Genomic DNA, 14,073 nt, shown 5'->3' on the forward strand with positions numbered 1-14,073 from the left:
ATTCTTTTTACTTTTTATCACAGAAACTTTTAATTTTTACTTTTTGTCACATAACTTTTATTTCTTGCACGAAATTTTTGTGTTATTTACTTTTTAAACTTTCGTTTTTTTAACTTTTGTCACGAAAGTTTCATTCTCTTTACTTATTATCACACAAATTTACGAAGTTTTTATTTCTTCTACTTTCCACACAAAAGTTTTGTTTTATTTACATTTTATACTTTTATTTTTTCAACTTCAGCCACCAACTTTTTATTTTCTTTACTTTTTATCACATAACTTTTCAATTTTTAACTTTTGCCACGAAAATTTCATTTTATATAATTTTGCACATGTTTACATGTTACGTAATGTCTCCCGGGGACAAAATAGCGTTACTTGAAATCCGTGCGTCCATGTTTTTCAGCAACATCAGTCCCTGTTGTTTAATAGTTTGCAATAACAGTCCTCTTTTTTAACGATCGTTACCTTCTGTTTTAGTTTGTAACGAAATTTTTCAGCTTTTATAGTCCCTGTCGTTTAATATATTGCAACAGTAGTCCTCTTTTTTAACGGACATTAATTTCTGTTTGAGTTTCTAACGGGTAACAATAACGGATGAAAATGAGGTCCTTTTTTCTACCTAAGAGTTGAGTCTTTATTCTCAAATGGGTGTTAACGATCGTTAGATGGTATTTTAGTGTAAGATGAGAGTTACAAAAAGCTAATGCAAATCATGTCCATTTTACTCAAATGAGTTTGTTTATTTGTTTTACGTTTTTACTTTTGCTTTATACTTTTAACTAAAATTGTCGTTCTTTAAGTTGTTTTTGGCTTTTTACAATATATTGTATAAAGTCAATATGGTATCCGCGTTTATCTGTCTTTCTATTTTGTACAATTTCTACATTAATTTATATGATATATTCCATTTCTTTTCATATTTCACATATAATAGTATAGTTTTAGTATGTTTTCATTCTTTCTTTTTTCCCGTTTTGCCACATTTTTTTCCAATTAAACATATATATTTTACATTTGTACACTATCATACATTTTCGGACATGTGTTTAAACAAAAAACAAACGATTCTATCTCCAGTGTGTATAAGGTTTTCGAAAACAACGTTATGTCTCCCGGCTAATATAACTAGTTGTCTAGTTCCATCTAAAAATAATGTAACCTCAAAAGACTCCTAATATCTCTGTTCGACCGAAACCCTAGTTTTCATATCACCCTATACGAGTTGTTTCTGATTTCTCCGGAAGATCAAACATCAGATGAGATTCACGATGCTTAATTCGTTATTTCGATATTTCCTTAACAATTTGAAGATTATCCCTCAAATTAGTTTGTGTCGAATTGGGGGTTAGGGAAAAAAAAAGTAAGTAGGGATTGAAGGAAACGATGTCAAGTGAAGATGAATTATGGGTTCCAATACTAATTAAAAATGCGTATTCACTTCCGTGCCCTCTTCCTCAATGGCCATCTTCTCCTCAAGGTATATTATTTATTTATTTATTTATTAATTCATTCATTCTTAGTGATTATATATAATGGGGTTTCAGTATACCATTTATCTGTATTATTTATTTATTTATTAATTCATTCAGTCTTGTGAAACTGTCATAAATTTTCATCACATTTCCGTCTGTCTATGTGTTCAATTCCATGTTCTAGGTTGTTCGTACTTAGCGGTAGAGCCAAGGTTTTTATTCTGTTGTCACCGAACAATTTTCATGATATTAACAAGTGTATAATTAAACTACAAAACTCAATTACACTAGTTTGGAGTGCTCAATTACCTTAAAACTAAATAAATACATAGAAATTGTATTAGAAATATAGAGTTATAGATATTTTGGGGTTTTCATGGCCAAACTTGGCCATCACATAGCTCCTCCACTAATCGTACTTCAAGATTTTGTATTTTATCTACTAGCATGATAGCCACGCATTGCAACGGGTGAAGTGGTGAACATGTCATGGTTAAATATAAAATGTGACGCTTGTTGATAATATATTGGTTGCGATATGTAAAGGATTTATCATATTGGGGATAAATGTTTCAGATGGTGTCTTACCTTAAAGTCTTAAAATTCTAAATAGGAGTTGTGGAAATGCTTTATATGAGTATAGATATAGACTAGACTTGGATTTAGGTTCAGACAGGTAAAATTTGTATATTTACTATAAGATTATAAGCCGTGCAATGCACAGCCCCCCTAAAACGGACACTTCTAATAATTGTGTAGGATATTTGTATTGGGGTCTATCGTGTATAGATTAATGTTGTCTAAAAATGTCTTCAGTTAATAAGATAGTTCAATACTTAATTTTTTTAGAAAATGTTACTTGTATATCGTGTACGCTAAAATGTAATAATTGTTGGTATAGGTTTACCCAATATATTACTTCTGCTTACACTTAATATCTTTGATTATTACAAACATTTTTAATAGCCTAATATTTATCAGCATTCCTAGTTAAAGTTTTGAGTCACATTCACAAAATCTACTAAAGGGGAAATAAGTATTAGATTTTTATAAACATAATAATAAAACTTGAAACTATAGTTAACATGCTAAAAAGTTACGTATAGTACGGTTCACTATAATCTTTTAAAATATATCACTATTGTAGAATTACGAAAATGATTAATAAGCTTAAATCATATACTTAAAAATGACTTAAAAGTAAGATGCATAGATGTGGCAAAATTAAAAGTAAATATGAGAGAACAGAAATGATGGATGACTCATGAATTATTTGGTGGATAACTATTTGTTAAAAAAGAAATACAATGTTGAGATGCAATTCATTGGAGTACATTTATATACATCCAACGTAGTTGATATTTGAGATATTTATTGAATCTATAGATTATTGTTGTATGGATGAGTACCCATTATTTATTTGGTCATTACCCTTGTATATTAATGAAATTACTATAGTAAAATTATAATTTAGTTGAATACTGAAGAAAAAAGCAACATTCTGTTATGGTTAATGGTTTAAATTATGTTATTAAACAATTTATCTAAATTTTATACAGCTAACATATTGAATGAAAATCTAACCATTATATGATCCATTAGGCAAGCATAAAAAATAAAATACTCCGTAAGAAATATTAAGGTGAGCGATATAAATAACATTGCAACACATGGAAGCTTAATTACCCCCGACTTGTGGTCCTTAATAAAGTCAAAATGTCGATACAAGACTTCTTTTTTTTTTTTTTTTTAAAGGTGAATTTCGCTGAAAACTTTGTATCGCGATTCGACAGCGAAAAGTCTAGCATACGTTGTCTTAACCGGGTCCGCACTAGAGAGCTCTTTTGACGTAGAAATGTCTATTTCAAATACCCGATAGGGGGAAACACACATTTTTAGAATCTGGGACAAACCATCTAAGGTGCAGCAAGTTTTTCCAGAGGCAAGTCATTTTGGCCACCAATGGCTGCAACAATCACCAATGATCTTGAAAATCGAAAAGTCAATTACCTTCTATCCCACATATACAACTCGTTGAGTTGCTTGATGATTGTGTCCCATGTCCTATTACACTACCCACCAACTACCCGTGTTGTTCAGAACAAAGTGTAAGTGGCCCGTACATAGAATTTCCGTATATAGGCTACTTGTGTCTACCAAAATGATATACTTGTATATCATTAACATGATATTACTATGTGCAGAAAGGACTCATTAATAACATACATATACAAAGTCCCAATCATCTACGAAACACGCCATCTTTTGCTGTCCTTTGCAACCTCTATATGTCATAAACCAAATACGCTTCTTGTATGCTGATTCAAGATGAAAGCTTCATAACGACAGGTAGAAAGATGGGCATGTCTCGTAACCATAAGGATCGCATGCCAGGTTCCTGTTTACTATATATCAGAATATGATCGGTTTACCTCTCAAGGTCTCTCCAGTTTTGCTTCTGCACCAGCCTCAACCATAGTTGTCAAAAGCGACGGCGAACTCAAAGCGCAAAGACCCTAAACGGGGCGAAGACGAGAGGCGCAAAAAAAGCGCACGCCCGGGAAAAAAAAGCGCACCAAAGTAAAAACCAAACCAAATGACATTCAAATTAGCAAATTCCATCTAAATAACACATAATGCATTAAGCCAAAACAGCTGAAAAAATCTTTTGAGAAAGAAAAAAGAAAAAAATAATTTTAAGAAAACAAAGAAGAAAACTTGCCTGAAGTTGAAGGAAGAATATGTTGATGAAGGATGATTTGATGTTGATATAATCTGATTGATGATTTGATTTTGACATTTGGAACAATATATAAACGTGATGCTATTAATATGCTTGTTGGATAACCAAAGGGTTTTATAGAAAAGAGGAGTCTGCCGCCTAAATTCTTAGTGGGCCTGGGCCTAGGTTTTCAGGTGGGAACCTCTTGCCTCGCCCTCGCCTCGCGCCTAGGCGGCCTGGGCGCTCGCTTTTAACAACAATGGCCTCAACCTCAAATCGCCTTTGAGCCTCTTCTGATGCATCGGCTTCTGCCTTAAAATCTAGCTCTGTAGTCATAAATAAAAAACAAAATGTGTTTAAATTCCCTTTATAAAGCTCACCGCTTGTGTGTTACATCAACAATAAAAATAGAGCTATAACTGAATTCAGATGAGAAACTCAAAGCAATTAAAAAAAAACAGAGATACTGGTATTTTTATAGCCAATTTTTCAGCAAAAATCGGCCCAAAATGAATTCGTAGCAGAAAGCATATTGAATTACACCGTATGTACAGATGATCTACGTTGACAGTTAATGTTACGTAAAAGCTTTCTTGTTTCTTTCAAAAACATTGTTAACAAAGTTATATATAAACATATTCATCCCAAACATCATTCACTTGAAGCATATGTTCTTAGAAGGTACAACTATATTAGTATATTACAGCGGGCTGCAGAAAAAAACAGCAACAAAACAACATTCGCAGAAAATCTGCAGCAAAAACAGCAATAGAAACAACATTCACAGCAACTAAACAGCAATAGAAGAAAAAAAAACATCAATCTGCAGCAAAAACAACAATTACAGGAAATCTGCAGCAAAAAGAGCAACAAAAACAGCATTTGCGGGAACTAAAGAACAACATCAGCAACTAAACACCAATTGTGCATCATAAGCCAGAAAAAAACAGCAACTAAACAGCAAAATTAGCAACAAAAACAGGAATTTTGCATCCAATAACAGCAATAAAACCGAATGTAAGCAGTAAAAAATGGCAAAAAAACATCGTTTCTTTCTTTAAATTAACCATGATAAAAGAAGTTACAATATACAACTATGTGTACGCACTATCTTCGGTCCATAAATGCAAGAATCCTAAGACGACATATATTAATGAGGTTAGTATGAACAATGGACCTTTATGTACTATAAAACCATTCATTGTACTAAAATGGAATATCTTCTGAATGCCCTCTAATGGGACATCTTAAAAATGTGTATAGTGTATTTTCACGCTATATAATAAACCAAGTGTCCTTAACCACTATATCTATATAATAATCACCTTAATTTGATTGTAATATACTAATATTAATAACTTTATGTTGAAAAACATAATAGGCATTAGCCCACATAAATCAAGGATATAATAAGAAAAAAAAAGCTTACCATTGATCGGTAATATCTACTTACTACAAAGTACAATATCAAAATTGAAACACCATCTTCTTTATAACTATCACAAACCAATAATAGCACCTTTCTCATGAACAATAAAATCAAGTAATAAAAAGAAAATGAGAGTATATAAGCAAAACATATATCAGGATTACCAACTAAATTGATTCCACAGAGTGTTGTAAAATATAGTATGACTATTTGATCAGAACAGTAAAAAGGAAAGGAAATATGAGATAACAGTGGAAAATGAACTTGGATATAATTACCATTTATCCATTCTTTTGGTACACCGAAAAATAGGTCACCAAGTTAGTTGATAATCCCATATCCAAAATGCAAACCCATGTGACAACAAAATCGTAACCACTAATTGTATATTACAGTAGTATATAAAAAAATTCAAGAAACATACCTTTAGGTGGGTGACGTTGATTTTAAATAGCATTAACAATTAACTACAAGCCATTCACAAATCTAAAATACATACCTGTAAATCTTAATCTTGATTCCATATATATCAATTTAGGTTTTTGAGAAAGGAGCTAGATATTTGCTTTTTCTATGAACAAGAGAGAAAGTAGCAGCAACAGCAGCAGAATAACAATAGTAGGTAGATATGAGGACATGATTAAGCTTGGTTACGCCATCCTAGAGTTTTTCCCCTCACTACGCAATACACAGATCAAATGTCATAAGACTCCACCATTATCAAACTTCTGCCGGAAATAGCCAAATTTAGTTTTGAGAGAATCAAACGAAAAGAGAATACCGACATGTGCAAACAAATAAATAGCTTGTGTGAAGGGTATAGGCCAACAACAAACACACATTTTTCCCATCATAGAAAAGGGAAACCAATGTCAGCCAAATGGGCATATCAAAATTTTTGGATAGGTTGGAGCATATTAACCATGACATTAGTCATAACTGACATTGAAGGATTTGAGTAGGTGATTCCGATCATTTTTTTTCTCATAATCCTTCTTTGTCTTGTCGAGCTCTAATTCTACCAAACAAAACACAGAGAAAAGTGTCAAGCACACCCATTTGGAGCAACTTCCTTGTCTATAGGTATAGGTTCATTCGGCCTACGTTCTATATTTAATCGCTAAAAGTCACCCAAATCATATATCGAATGCATCAAGCCTGCTCTACCATTTTATTCATAACTTGGAGATTATGGTTGAAAACTTAAAACCACAAGTTTTGCATAATATTTGGCACACTATATTCATGTAAAAACCTCTAAAAAAACAATGGACAAAAAGATTTACGGGAATATTTGTGACTTTGTGTTCAATTAAATCCAATTAGACCAGTAACCCAACTGCCCCATTTTGTCATTTTTAGTGGATAGAATTACATATATCAAGTAGAAAGTGAAAAACAATTTACCTTTACACAGGATACACCACTGCGACGAACAACATCATCTTTGTCATGGCCTAGAAACTAAAAAAAAAAAAAACAATTTACCTTTGTACAATCATCTTTGTTCTTCAAGAATGAAGATCATCACCACCAAATCAGTGGTGACTTGAAGAAGATTGGGTAAAAAAAAAAAGCAGTGGGAGAAACAGTCACCAATTATTTGCCCCTACGTGTCAATTTTTTTTGGTTGTTACAGTAATTTAGTGTTCTTTCTTATAATATAGGTAGATAGATATGTTTCTTGTTAGCTTTTGTTATAGCCTGTTGTATCATAATGCTTAATAAAAATCATCCAATATCATATTTGATTTATCGACTTTGTTATTGTGCATCAGGTGGTTTCGCTACTGGAATAATAAACATTGGAGAATTGGAGATTGCCATGGTTAAAAAGTTTGAATATATAAGCTGTTACTTCCCACCTGCTACTTCTTTTTTGCCTTCGCTTAGTTCTGGTGGTGGTTTCTGCTTTTTTAAACCGGTATCCATACCCGATGGCTTCTGCGTCCTTGGTCATTCTTCTATGCCACGCGTCAATCAACAACTGAAAAGTGGTTACAGTATTGTTGTCCGTGATGCCCGAACCAAAACCAACGTTAACACTAACACTAATTCCCCTCCTCCTTTAAAGTTCCCCATCACTTACATGTTGAAGTTTCTCGACCACTTGCTTTACGTGCGGGTACCGCTACCTCCAGAGGGTTATCAAGCTATGGGATATGTGGTTACCACTTCTTGTGTTGGACCTGAACTTGATGAAGTTGTTTGTGTGCGGGACGATCTTGTTTTTCGTTATGAAACAGGGAAAAATGATCCAAATCCTTTCTTTAAAACTGTAGTTGTTGGCGTCAGTCACCATTTCAAAGTTCGCGATCCAGATGATAGAGATCCAGAAGTGTATGTTTGTTGCTTGAGAAATTTGAATCCCAATCTTGAAGCAATGCCGAATCTGGAGCAACTAGAGGCGTTAATTGATCATTATGGGCCCACGGTTTACTACCATCCCGACGAGGTTTACTTACCGTCATCAGTTACCTGGTTACAACAGACCTCAACGAACGTCTAATGGGAAATCCGGCAGCCAAAAGGACGGTGGCTATTCTTTTAATTCACCCCCACAGGATGCCATCAAACATGGCAATCTTGAAAGTTCAGAACTTTATGTTGTCGTTAAACCGGCTTTAGGTGGTACTTTCACTGACATTGATATGTGGGTATTTTTTCCTTATAAAGGTCCAGAAACATTTACAGTGAAGCTATCTAACATCAACTTGTACAATGTCGACGAACACGTGGGCCACTGGGAACATTTCACACTCCGGATAAACAACTTTGACGGTCAACTTTGGAGCGTATACTTCTCAGGGCATAATGGAAACAGTAAATGGGTTGATGTTGGTAATTTAGAGTTTACCCAAGGAACAAATAAGCCCATTGTTTATTCAGCCAAATGGGGGCATACGACTTTCGCGTATAGTGGGACGTACATTCAAGGGTTCCCAAAGCTTGGGATAGGAATGAAGAAGGATGTTAAAAAAAGTGACCTGTTTATAGATGCAAGCAAAAAGTATCAAATTATTTCAGCAGGGTATCTTGGAGGTGTTGTGGCAGAGCCGTTTTGGTTGCATTATATGAAGGAATGGGGGCCAGAGAGCGTATTTTACGATATGCGATTCAAGCTTGAAAAGATAATCAGTCATGTGCCGTTCTTGTACAATCAAACATGAGAATGAGGAACTCATTTGATGGCTGTATATGTGTGTTAATTATCTGGTTTGTAATTATTAGTTTTATCTAGTTTGTTGAGTTATAGAGGTTTTCTGTAATTCCTGTTTTAGATAGTTCTGTCGATCTTTAGAAGAAAGTTACAGAAATATTCTTAGAAAGTTACATGTTTACAGAATTACAGTAAGAAATTTGGATTTTCACATGGTAGTTAATTTTTTGGTCTCCACTTTGCTATCGGTGTGTTTGGATGGAGTTATTGGTCATATTAGAAGTCTATTTGTATCTGACACTAATAAGTTGAACCTCCATAAGTTTATGCCAAATGACAAAGTGTCAAATTAACTTACAAAGCAATCAGGGATTACACGAACACGAAAGGACTTGAACATAATGTGGAGTCAATAATGGTGTGGGTTTTAATGTAATTCTTACCAGAAGCAGAGCACTTATCAGTTGTTGCTGATGAATTTGCTGCAGGGTTCAGATTCTCATCCATGGTACGCCTGAACCCACTTTCGCTTCAGAACTTTTCGACAACTTAAGAAAGACAACTTAGACCATAATTAGCATAGCCATATACGTTTGTTACCATGACACTCTTTATAGTAAATAATACAACATATATGCAAACGAGGTTTACACCTCCTATCTATTCTTAAAGGACGTCATGTTGGTTATCAGTGTTGGATATTTTAGTGTAATTAGGTTAACTTGTTTGATTAGTATTGTCATAATAATACATCATATAGGATTGGTGGTGCGGAGTGCACGCCTATTTGAATTTATTATGACCTTAGGGGCTACGTGGGTCCGGAGGCAGCGCCCCTGGGAGCGGGGTCCAAGGGAGGTAGCCCCTGGCTGGGGTCGAGCTGAGGGACCAAATGTGGCAACTCGAAATTCCTAGCAATAACTGCCCTTTTGTTGATAAAAAAATATCCCGTAACAGAATTGATCATTCGATTCTTTTTCTTTCTTCTTTCTGGTTCTATTTTCTCTCAAACACAAACGCATAGAAAATTCTTAATCTTTGATTGTATCCGATTGAATAGTTTGGGTGAACCGCCAAATTGATTCAATCTGAAAGCGATCACATGCCTTCAAAGATTGTTTATATCCGGTTATCTGTTTGTTATCTCGAATTTCCCCAACAATAAGTTGCTAAGCTTTCAGATTTCCCTGTGTCAACATTTAGTCATTTATAGATTGGCCATCACTATGTGAATCCACGTGTTTATGAGGAAGAAAATGACCAGGTCGACTGACCGGGCTGGGTAGATGGTCGAGACAGACATTTTTAGCATGTGTCAATAACGACTTAACCAGTTTGTTGTCTTTTTAATTACGTGAATAGCTAGTGTATTAAATAATTTCACATTTTCTTATTGTTTTGAATAATCTACTAAGTTGGCTAAAGATTGGGATAACTAGCTCTTTAGGAGGCCCGTTTGTTCTATTTTGCTTTTAGCTAAGATGCTCAATTTGACCTATTCACCCTTTGGAGTAAATTGCTACCTCTAGGCAAAAGAAACAATAAATGTTTTTCATCAAGTAAAAAGGATGAAATAGTATATTTGACATGATCTAAAAAGGAATAAAAAAGTACGATAGCTTGGAAGAGTCAAACAGAAAAATGCGCAAGTGTTTTAAGCAAAAAACCCTAGAAAATATGAAATTGTTATCATTTACACAATATTATTTAATAAAGTATTATTAGATTTATAAACGATTACTTTAATTATTTATTAAATTTTTTTCATTTTAAGTAAATGTTTCATTAATAAAGAATTTGTGAAATCATATACCATTCTTTCTATGAGTTATTCTTATGTTGATGTTGTACAGAACATATAAATGAAAAAAATATTATCAGTTGTTATATTTTATTTTTAACCAATAATTATTTTAATTAAGTGTACGGTTTAATCTAATATTCATTATAAAATTGTTATCAATTGTTCTCTTTAATTTAATAATAACTAGATTTTAGACCCGTATCCAACACTGGACACGCGGTTTATGATATTATTAATATCAGATCTTTATACATTTATGTCATAAAAGCTTATAATTTTAAAGATATACGGTTCTAAGAGTTAGATTTTGCAAGTTGTAGTACAATAATCGCAGGTTCGTCGTTGTCATTATTAGCTGAGACATATTGATGGAATTGTTTGTCGTAGTCATTTCACAAGGCACATGCTATAATAATTTCTCTATTATAAATTTTTTTTGAAATCAATTGTACTCATAATGGAATATTATTATGAAAGATAATTAAGAATTAAAATATAAACATACTTGTGAACCTATACTTGACATTCAACTATATGTATTTGATCATGAAATAGACCCATAACACGAATAGGTTTATTTTCAATCACCTGTCATGTGATAGTTAGATAACAATTAGAATTGTTTTTCATATTCTTTGATAACAATTAATACTCTTGATTTAAATGACAATTGTAATTTTAAACATTAATATGCAAAACTAATATATATATATATATATATAAAAGGAAAAAATTACGTACTTTTTTTTGAGTGAGAGATAGAATGAATATTGAATGAAGTTCATATTGATTTAGTTTTAGTATTCAAGTAACACTCTGTTGTAAATCGTGTTTTGTTATGTGATCAGCCCATGTTGAAATTGATCCGTATTTTGAAATTGAGCGGAGCGATTTTATTAGTTAAGAAATCATTATGTTTTGAAATAATTGTATTTAGATAATATTACATATGTTGAAATTATTTTAATTAATTAAATGATTGTAAATTTTAAAAAACTTTTCTCAAGTTAATGGATTAAAATAAATATAAACTAAGTACTTAGGGCTAAAAAGTATAAATTGTTGATAGAAAACAAAAATGTGTAAATTAATGACATTTTTTGTACAAATTAATATAAATACTAATATAATAATATATTTAGATAATTATTATTAGGATTTTTAATTTATAGTTAATCTAAATGATGACATAAGCGAAAGTTAATTTGATAAAATTGAGCGATTTGATTGGTTAATAAGTCATTAGTTCAATTGTCTTATAGTATATATATATAAAGATTAAGATTAAGATAAAGATTTCAAAACCCGTTAAATATTACACAATTCCACCATGGTAAAGTCTACCATACGCTAACAAATATTGTTGCCCTATCAAAACACGGTTATCTCTAATCTATAATTGAAAATACGAAAAACACGATTATTTAAGGAAATATGGAAATAATTTGGAAGGTGATCTTTACACAAGTATATGTATTATATGATTGTATTATATAATTGTACTATACAACTGTATAATGTATACAATGTTGTGTATGGTAAAAGGTGTTGTCTAAGGATTATTTCTCAAATAATATTTTATTCCTATCTACTCATACATAACTATTCACCAAACTAAACACTTTTTTTTTTGTTATGGAAATGATTTCCAACCTTCAAAGAATTTATCCTACTTATATAAATTTCTTCACAAGAAAATTATTTCTACCTACTCAATTGTAGAACTCTACAAATACCACTCTAAAAAAGTTCTTTTACCACAACACATTGTATATACATTCCGAATATGTCTCATGTTGGAACTCTAATGTATTCTTGTAACTGCTTTCACCATTCCTTCCCTGGACGGTTCTTCTTTCCTCGTTGCCGCTACTGTCACAACAAGAAACAACACTTCACACGCTGTTTATTGTCCTTGTCGCATTATGCGGACATCCATCTAGTAAATCAACATTTCTGAGACTAAAACTATCTTCTAAAAAAAATATCCTATATTCTAAAAATGATTTTTTGTAGATACTATACTTATTTTTGCCATACACAACAATATATATATTATATAATTGTACTATATGATTGTACTATACAACTGTATACAATATTATATATGGTAAAAAAGTGTTGTCTAGGGATAATTTTTCAAATAAATTTTATTCGTATTGACTCATACACAACTATTCATCAAACTAAACACCCTTTTTTGTTATGGAAATGATTTCCAACCTTCAAAGAAATTATCCTACCTACTTATATAAATTTTTTTCACAAGAAAATTATTTCTACCTACTCAATTGTAGAACTCTACAAATACCACTCTATAAAAGTTCTTTTACCACAACACATTGTATATACATTCCTAATAGGTGTCATGCTGGAACTCTAATGTATTCTTGTAACTGCTTTCACCATTCCTTCCCCGGACGGTTCTTCTTTCCCGGTTGCCACTGCTGTCACAACAAAACACAACACTTCACACGCTGTTTATTGTCCTTGTCGCATCATGCGGGCATCCATCTAGTCAAATTAACATTTCTGAGACTAAAACTATCTTCTAAAAAAATATCCTATATTCTAAAAATGATTTTTTGTAGATACTATAAAAACGAATCAAATCAACATTTGTGAGACTAAAACTATTTCCTAAGAACTCTAAGAAGGAACGTCCAATAAATTAATGCCACCACTCACTGAAACGGCTATGAATGCAAGGTTTAAATTTGGCTCGCTATGATACCAGCTTTTGCGATTCATTTATCAAATCAACACATTACGAAATCATGTTTATCGTTTGATTATGCCTACCCGTGTATTCGTTCATTGCATCACCCGAGAATATATCATAATTCCATAAAGAATCTATCACTTTAATAGGTATTTCCTCCTACGAACATATGACACTTAGGTCAGAAAGTTGGTCGTTGAATTCATGAGGGTATTTTAGTGGAAACACATTCACCTATCCAGTGGACACAACATGGATAAACTGCTCCCTACATCAAGGTCTAAAAATATAGAATATCCATCAAGGTTTATATATATAAACTCAGAGTTAACAGACTAATCACACACCCAAATCATATAATTTCATATTTTATCATCATTCTCATCTCCAGTTCAATTATTCAATTCCCTCCTAAATATTCAAACTGCCCAACCCAAATCGTTCTCGCAAATCATTTCTGTTTTTAATTTATTCTACCCATTTCACCTATGACAAACCGTGATCACATCATTGTCAATGTCCACGATGACGTCGACCCAGTATCAAGAAATGGTGCCGTCGTCAAGTTTCAAGATTGCGAGTTTGTTAAAGAGGAAGATGTTTTAAGTACAACATACAACTTGGCAAAGACGAAGGTGGGTCCTAAAGCGATGAGAACGGACCCTTTAATGAAAATGGTTAATGAGTTTTTGATGATCTTTGAAGGCATGGTTTTTGTTTATAAGAATTATCAAAAGAATGCGAAAGATCTTCTATTAACC

At 32.5% G+C, this 14,073-nt stretch overlaps 1 protein-coding gene across 1 annotated transcript; it reads left to right on the forward strand.

Moving 5' to 3' along the window:
• The first annotated feature begins 1,152 nt into the window (after positions 1-1,152).
• LOC122608619 lies at positions 1,153-8,999 on the forward strand. Its single transcript, XM_043781712.1, has 2 exons — positions 1,153-1,480; positions 7,405-8,999. The coding sequence occupies exons 1-2, from the start codon at positions 1,387-1,389 to the stop codon at positions 8,133-8,135; spliced, it is 825 nt and encodes a 274-aa protein (XP_043637647.1). The 5' UTR covers positions 1,153-1,386; the 3' UTR covers positions 8,136-8,999.
• Positions 9,000-14,073: the final 5,074 nt, after the last annotated feature.

Source organism: Erigeron canadensis, chromosome 7 (genome assembly GCF_010389155.1).
Source record: "Erigeron canadensis isolate Cc75 chromosome 7, C_canadensis_v1, whole genome shotgun sequence".
Lineage (NCBI taxonomy): Eukaryota > Viridiplantae > Streptophyta > Magnoliopsida > Asterales > Asteraceae > Erigeron > Erigeron canadensis.

What these genes read in the sequence shown, in the direction of transcription:
- LOC122608619 (XM_043781712.1), top strand. Translation starts at nt 1,387, where the DNA reads ATGTCAAGTGAAGATGAATTATGGGTTCCAATACTAATTAAAAATGCG. An exon ending in ATGGCCATCTTCTCCTCAAG is followed by an intron (nt 1,481 to 7,404) that starts GTATATTATTTA and finishes ATTGTGCATCAG; the next exon opens with GTGGTTTCGCTACTGGAATA.